The sequence below is a fragment of the Micromesistius poutassou genome (genome assembly GCF_964030765.1).
Source record: "Micromesistius poutassou genome assembly, chromosome: 15".
NCBI classification, from domain to species: Eukaryota; Metazoa; Chordata; class Actinopteri; order Gadiformes; family Gadidae; genus Micromesistius; species Micromesistius poutassou.
In genome coordinates this window covers 11,585,270-11,593,086 of record NC_140285.1, presented here as the reverse complement: position 1 = coordinate 11,593,086, position 7,817 = coordinate 11,585,270, and the positions used below count along the sequence as shown (strand labels likewise).

General features: G+C 38.7%; 1 protein-coding gene across 1 annotated transcript; it reads left to right on the top strand.

Annotated features, from left to right (window-relative positions):
• Nucleotides 1–2,497: 2,497 nt before the first annotated feature.
• Nucleotides 2,498–3,550, top strand: LOC311359484 (rhodopsin; the record flags this gene model as incomplete). The annotated part of the gene is made up of 1 exon (XM_084479512.1): nt 2,498–3,550. The coding sequence occupies one exon, from the start codon at nt 2,498–2,500 to the stop codon at nt 3,548–3,550; it is 1,053 nt and encodes a 350-aa protein (XP_084335638.1).
• Between the last annotated feature and the right edge of the window lie 4,267 nt (nt 3,551–7,817).

The following is a 7,817-nucleotide window of genomic DNA, read 5'->3' as shown; positions in this document are numbered from 1 at the left end:
ATGTATGAGTACAGTATAATCTCATTCACAATGTTTGATCCAATTCACCAGTTGACTTTTTAACAACCTTTTGGGTTTTTAATGGATAAAGTGGATATGATGTTTTATTCCTGTAATTCCATAATTTAATAACAATTTTCCTAACAATTATTGTAATAATGTAAACCCTTTTCTTAAGCAAATTAACATGTTAGATATCAGGTGTTTCAATTGTTTAAATTATTAATTTATTGCAATGACGATGTCTTTCGGTGTATTGGCAGTCCCTCGATAGCATACCGGTGAATTCAGGAGGGATGGCCATCCAGAAGGAGCTAAAAGAGCCTGCAACGGCTTGAATCCTAAACAAGGTAGCTCAAGTAGTAGCTCAAAAATTAGCTCAAGATAATAAATGTGAATGTGTTGTAATATTATCCTACTCAATAGACGCACTACAGAAGAAGCAACGTCAAAATCCGACCATTGTGTGCGATGATGCAATTTGTATGAAATTGCTAAGAGTCAAAATGTTTGAAAATGTATTTTTTTTTACACATTACAATGGTGAATGTTTCTAATATAATAGTTTTTTTTTTCATTTTAATTTTTAACTCGCCACTATTTTGTGTCATGCTCAGGCTCACCACTAGGGGGCATAGTTCACCAATTTATGACGATAATAAAAATGCAGCGTTCCTTCAGTGTTGCCTCGCTCCTCCATTGATAATGATAACCCAGGGAATCTGATGTGTCATTTAGTGTTCATACAGATACATATTTATTTTGCAATATTATGACATATTTGGATGGTCTTACGACCCACGCATAGCCTATTTGCCCTATCGCTCATTCTAGTAATTGTTAACGATAACCAGAAAAGTGAAAGTAGCGCATAAGGGATCAGTGAAATATTATTAGAACACCGATATATTATAATTTATTTCAGTTAATGACTTTGGATGATCACTCCCTAGTTTTCATCTAATAATAAATACACTAAGAATAACAAAACAGTAGTTAGCTTTTTAGTGCATTCTCATCCTCAGAAGATGCAGGCCTGTTGTCGACATCTGTAGGACATTAAGCTTAGGCTAATATTGTTTTCAAACTCCTCATTCCCATTGCATAGGCCTATGTCTTTAGATATTATTCAACAAAGCCCTATTTAATATTGGACTTTATTAGTAAGCCTATATAGTGGAAATTGCTTCCGTCTGTTTCCGTCTTCGACATTCCGCCTTATAGTCACTTTTCTATATTGAAACCTTGCTTTTTTTTCTTAGGGTCAATCGAACAAACCAACATCCAACCAAATGAAAATAACAGAAGAGGGCAGCGGGAAAACGTTGCTAAAGGCTAAAATGCTCACAACAACATTTAATAGACATTGTGCCAGCGTGAAGAGCCGTCAGACCTGGGTGATGGTAAATCCATTACAGGCCTGGACGGCCAGCGCAGGCATAAGCTGCAAATCTCTTTAGTTCAACACCCATTAGGAAAGTGCTGAGCCCTTTGCTAGCCACTAAGATGGTTAACTCCTGGACACGTCCACAGCGTTTACTGTCCCCTCAAATGATGGAATAACACCTGCAACCCATCATCCAACTAATGAATACATAGACATTTGTAATATAATGTTTAATCATAGTCACTGATTGGATAAAATAATACACTGATCTCAAACATCTTTCTGATCTAAATGATCGATTTGATATAAGGCCAGCACTGTTCTTTTTTAATAAATTTGTGATTTTATTTGCTGTAATAATTTAATACTTGAGCAGCAAGCTTTCATACAATATTATCATTAACAAAGTTTTTAATTGTCGTTTTCCATTAGGTCTTTTGTTCTTTCAAAAATGATTAGATGTAATAGGGTTAGTTAAAATTTGTTTGTTAAATAGAGATAATTAAACACTATATACATTATCACATACTTAAATGTAGATTTGGACAAATTGATTCCAAACTATGAGATACTTTTGGATCCAGGGGATAACGTTTGTAGATGCTGCCAACATTTAACTTTGTACAATATCTAAACTTATGATAAAGAATAAGAATCATGAGTTCCTCAATATATCCATTATGTCATTATGATTCTAAAACTGAAGTAAACTAAAAGTGAAAATATGACAAAAAATGAGAGCATTCTAATATCATAACATCCAAGTATTTCACCTTTGTTCACCACTAAATAGCTTCTGACAGCCTTACAGCTTTCAGGCGCCACAATGTTGCTTTCACTACACGGTCACGGCACAGGTGAAAGCAACCTTAACAACTTGATGAGTGGTCAATTATGTTGTGCAGTGATGGCTGGATTAGATATTAACCGTGTCCTAAATCACTTTGTGCTGACGGATTTGGAAAGTTATAATCCCCGGTGTGCCTTTAAAAGGATGAGACTGACCGGTCTGGCTCTACTTGTAGCAAAGTCCCTCTCCATCACTCGTGTTTACAGCAAGAAGACCCAACACCACTACAAGGGGCTGAACGCAACCGCCACACCGCAACCATGAACGGTACAGAGGGAAATTATTTCTATGTGCCCATGGATAACAGCACGGGCGTCGTGCGGAGCCCCTATGAATACCCTCAGTACTACCTGGCCAGCACAGCCGCTTTCTCCGCCCTGGCCGCCTACATGTTTCTACTCATCCTGCTCGGCTTCCCCGTCAACTTCCTCACCCTCTACGTCACCCTGGAACACAAGAAGCTGCGGACGCCCCTGAACTACATCCTGCTGAACATGGCGGTGGCCAACCTGTTCATGGTGTTCGGCGGCTTCACCACCACCATGTACACCTCCATGCACGGCTACTTCGTCTTAGGGCGCACTGGCTGCAATCTCGAAGGATACTTTGCAACCCTAGGCGGAGAGATCGGGCTTTGGTCGCTGGTGGTGTTGGCCATCGAGCGATGGGTCGTCGTCTGCAAGCCCATGAGCAACTTCCGCTTCGGGGAGAACCACGCTATCATGGGCGTGGCCTTCACCTGGGTCATGGCCAACGCTTGCGCTTTCCCCCCCCTGATGGGCTGGTCTCGTTACATCCCCGAGGGAATGCAGTGCTCATGCGGAGTCGACTACTACACGCGCGCTGAAGGCTTCAACAACGAGTCCTTTGTCGTCTATATGTTCACATGCCACTTCATGACCCCCATGGTAATTATCTTCTTCTGCTACGGACGCCTGCTCTGCGCAGTGAAGGAGGCGGCCGCCGCCCAGCAGGAGTCCGAGACCACCCAGAGGGCCGAGAGGGAGGTCAGCCGCATGGTGGTGCTCATGGTGTGTGGCTTCCTGATCTGCTGGGTGCCCTACGCCAGCGTGGCCTGGTTCATCTTCTGCAACCAGGGCATCACCTTCGGGCCCCTCTTCATGACCGTGCCGGCTTTCTTTGCCAAGTCCTCGGCCATCTACAACCCCATTATCTACATCTGCATGAACAAGCAGTTCCGTCACTGCATGATCACCACCCTGTGCTGCGGCAAGAACCCCTTCGAGGAGGAGGAAGGAAGCGCCAAGACCGAGGCCTCCTCCGTCTCCACCAGCTCCGTGTCTCCCGCGTAAGCGACACCCTCGACCACAAACCCCCCTATGTGATACCCTATCGAAGAAGAAGAAGATGAACACTTACCACTCTCCCCCGGGAAACGACTGAAGGCTGACTTCACCTTTTGCATCTTACAAACCATTTGGTGTAACCTAAAGACAGTTGCAGGAAGAGCAGACCCCGACAACATGTTTCTGCTTCTGTTTGTGTACAGAGAGTCCAACGTATAAGAGCAGTGAGATTTTTGTTTCCTCGTGTGAAAGGGAAAACATATTCATCTTTTACAGTTGGATCATATATGTAACTGGCTTATTTGTGAATGTAGAGGCATGTAATCAAGGCAACGTAAAATAAACCGCACTTTGCAAATGAGCATTTCTGTTCATGTTTTACTTACAGATGGGTTGGAAAAGTACAACTGAATGTAGTGTATTTAAATCAAATTAATAAATGTCAATTAACTATTCAGAATGCATTAATGTCGTGAATGACTCAATTATTACAACATATTTCTATATGGTTATTATTTCAAAAAGCAGCACTGCGCAGGATTTGATAGGAAGGACAGTCAATGCAATAATTCCTTTGCTAATGCCACTTTCAGAGGAATAATAATCCCTGTCCAATCACAGGTGACCTTGGCTTTAGTGCTACGGATTATGACATGCATAATCATGAAGGTATAGACACAGCGTCACACCACTCTCACTTTATCTGATTATGCAAACTAATCATATTAGATTAATAAGGGTTAAGATGTGTCAGACAATATCCAACAATAAGGGCATGAGAAGGCCTTGATTTAATCCAAACAGTTATATCAAAACAATTATTATATTATTTAATAATACAATTGCATTATTATTATTACCACACACACACACACACACACACACACACACACACACACACACACACACACACACACACACACGTTAATAGGAGGATTAGTTCATTGCCGCGTTACACATTTGATAAAATAATGCAGAATGGGATAATGCGAGACACTCAACACGTCATTCTATTGGTTTCTGAATGGGCAAACATGTCGGCCAGGCAGGAGGAAAACAAATACATCAAGATCTCCCCCGTAATGACCTTCTCGTGTCGCTATGGCAACCATCCCACTACAGCATGGCTCTCACACAGAATACAGTTCTTGTCACAGTCCACTCGGATTTAGATCAAGAGAAGGCTGCTTAGCTCCCATGTATTAAACATGGATAGGTAGATGGCTGGATAGATAGACAGATAGATATTAACACGGATGGCTAATAGAACGATACACCGATAGACGGATGTAGACAGCTCGATAGATTGACAGATGGAAAGATAGATAGACAGATAGACAGATAGACAGATATAGACAGCTCGATAGATAGTCAGATAGATAGATGGAGGGTAGATAGATAAAGCGGTACTAGCACTGTTTTGTATATCTGAGTAAGGTTTCTTGTCATTGTCTCGTTTTATAATTAAGCAATAGATCACCAGACAATGTGGTAAAGTTGGTTTTATATTGGACGTTGGATATTCAACACATTCGGAAAATCTATTTAGCACTGGCGTCGATGGACGCATTTGTGTCAAACCAACTTTGATGTGTTAATACAAGGCCTGCCTATATAACACAAAGCTTCTTTTGTCCAAAAAAAACATATTTTGATTTTATACCATTTTTATGTTGATAAATGCTTTAAATCTATTATGCGGCTTCACTTTCTGACTTACCCATGTCAAAACACATAGGGTTAACTCAGCTCACTGCCCTACACATAACACAAAGCTTCTTTTCTCCAAAAAAACATCCTTTGATTTCACACAATTTTTAAATGTTAAATGCTATAAATCTATTATGCCGCTTGGCCTTTTGACCTACCCACTTAAAAATACATCTGATGAACCCATCTAACTGCCCCACACATAACACAAAGCTTATTTTTTTCCAAAAACACACATTTTGATTTTATACCATTTTTTTATTGTTAAAAAAGGCTATGAATCTATTATGCAGCTTGGCCTTTTCACCTACCCATATCAAAACACATCTGGTGAACTCAGCTAACTGCCCCACACATGACACAAAGCTTATTTTTTCCAAAAACCCACCCTTTGATTTTATAAAAAAGATGTAATGTTAAAAAAGGCTATGAATCTATTATGCGGCTTGGCCTTTTCACCTACCTATATCAAAACACATCTGGTGAACTCATCTAACTGCCACACACATAACACAAAGCTTATTTTTTCAAAAAACCCACCCTTTGATTTTATAAAAAAAATGTATTTATTAAAAAAGGCTATGAAGCTATTATGCGGCTTGGCCTTTTCACCTACCTATATCAAAACTCATCTGGTGAACTCAGCTAACTGCCCCACACATAACACAAAGCTTCTTTTTTCCAAAAACCCACCCTTTGATTTTATACAAATTTTTTTTAATTAAAAAAGGCTATGAATCTATTATGCGGCTTGGCCTTTTCACCTACCTATATCAAAACACATCTGGTGAACTCATCTAACTGCCACACACATAACACAAAGCTTCTTTTTTCAAAAAACCCACCCTTTGATTTTATACCATTTTTTTTTTTATTAAAAAAGGCTATGAATCTATTATGCGGCTTGGCCTTTTCACCTACCTATATCAAAACACATCTGGTGAACTCATCTAACTGCCACACATATAACACAAAGCTTCTTTTTTCAAAAAACCCACCCTTTGATTTTATAAAAAAAAAATATTTATTAAAAAAGGCTATGAAGCTATTATGCGGCTTGGCCTTTTCACCTACCTATATCAAAACTCATCTGGTGAACTCAGCTAACTTCCCCACACATAACACAAAGCTTCTTTTTTCCAAAAACCCACCCTTTGATTTTATAAAAAAAAAATATTTATTAAAAAAGGCTATGAAGCTATTATGCGGCTTGGCCTTTTCACCTACCTATATCAAAACTCATCTGGTGAACTCAGCTAACTTCCCCACACATAACACAAAGCTTCTTTTTTCCAAAAACCCACCCTTTGATTTTATACAATTTTTTTTTTATTAAAAAAGGCTATGAATCTATTATGCGGCTTGGCCTTTTCACCTACCTATATCAAAACACATCTGGTGAACTCATCTAACTGCCACACATATAACACAAAGCTTCTTTTTTCAAAAAACCCACCCTTTGATTTTATAAAAAAAAAATATTTATTAAAAAAGGCTATGAAGCTATTATGCGGCTTGGCCTTTTCACCTACCTATATCAAAACTCATCTGGTGAACTCAGCTAACTTCCCCACACATAACACAAAGCTTCTTTTTTCCAAAAACCCACCCTTTGATTTTATAAAAAAAAAATATTTATTAAAAAAGGCTATGAAGCTATTATGCGGCTTGGCCTTTTCACCTACCTATATCAAAACTCATCTGGTGAACTCAGCTAACTTCCCCACACATAACACAAAGCTTCTTTTTTCCAAAAACCCACCCTTTGATTTTATACAATTTTTTTTTTATTAAAAAAGGCTATGAATCTATTATGCGGCTTGGCCTTTTCACCTACCTATATCAAAACACATCTGGTGAACTCATCTAACTGCCACACACATAACACAAAGCTTCTTTTTTCAAAAAACCCACCCTTTGATTTTATAAAAAAAAAATATTTATTAAAAAAGGCTATGAAGCTATTATGCGGCTTGGCCTTTTCACCTACCTATATCAAAACTCATCTGGTGAACTCAGCTAACTTCCCCACACATAACACAAAGCTTCTTTTTTCCAAAAACCCACCCTTTGATTTTATACAAAAAAAAATTTATTAAAAAAGGCTATGAATCTATTATGTGGCTTGGCCTTTTCACCTACCTATATCAAAACACATCTGGTGAACTCATCTAACTGCCACACACATAACACAAAGCTTATTTTTTCAAAAAACCCACCCTTTGATTTTATGCAATTTTTTTATTTATTAAAAAAGGCTATGAATCTATGCGGCTTGGCCTTTTCACATACCTATATCAAAACTCATCTGGTGAACTCAGCTAACTGCCCCACACATAACACAAAGCTTCTTTTTTCCAAAAACCCACCCTTTGATTTTATACAATTTTTTTAATGTTAAAAAAGGCTATGAATCTATAATGCGGCTGGGACTTTTCACCTACCCACTTCAACATACTTCTGATGAACCCAGCTAACTTCCCCACACATAACACAAAGCTTCTTTTTTCCAAAAACCCACCCTTTGATTTTATACAAAAAAAAAAATTATTAAAAAAGGCTA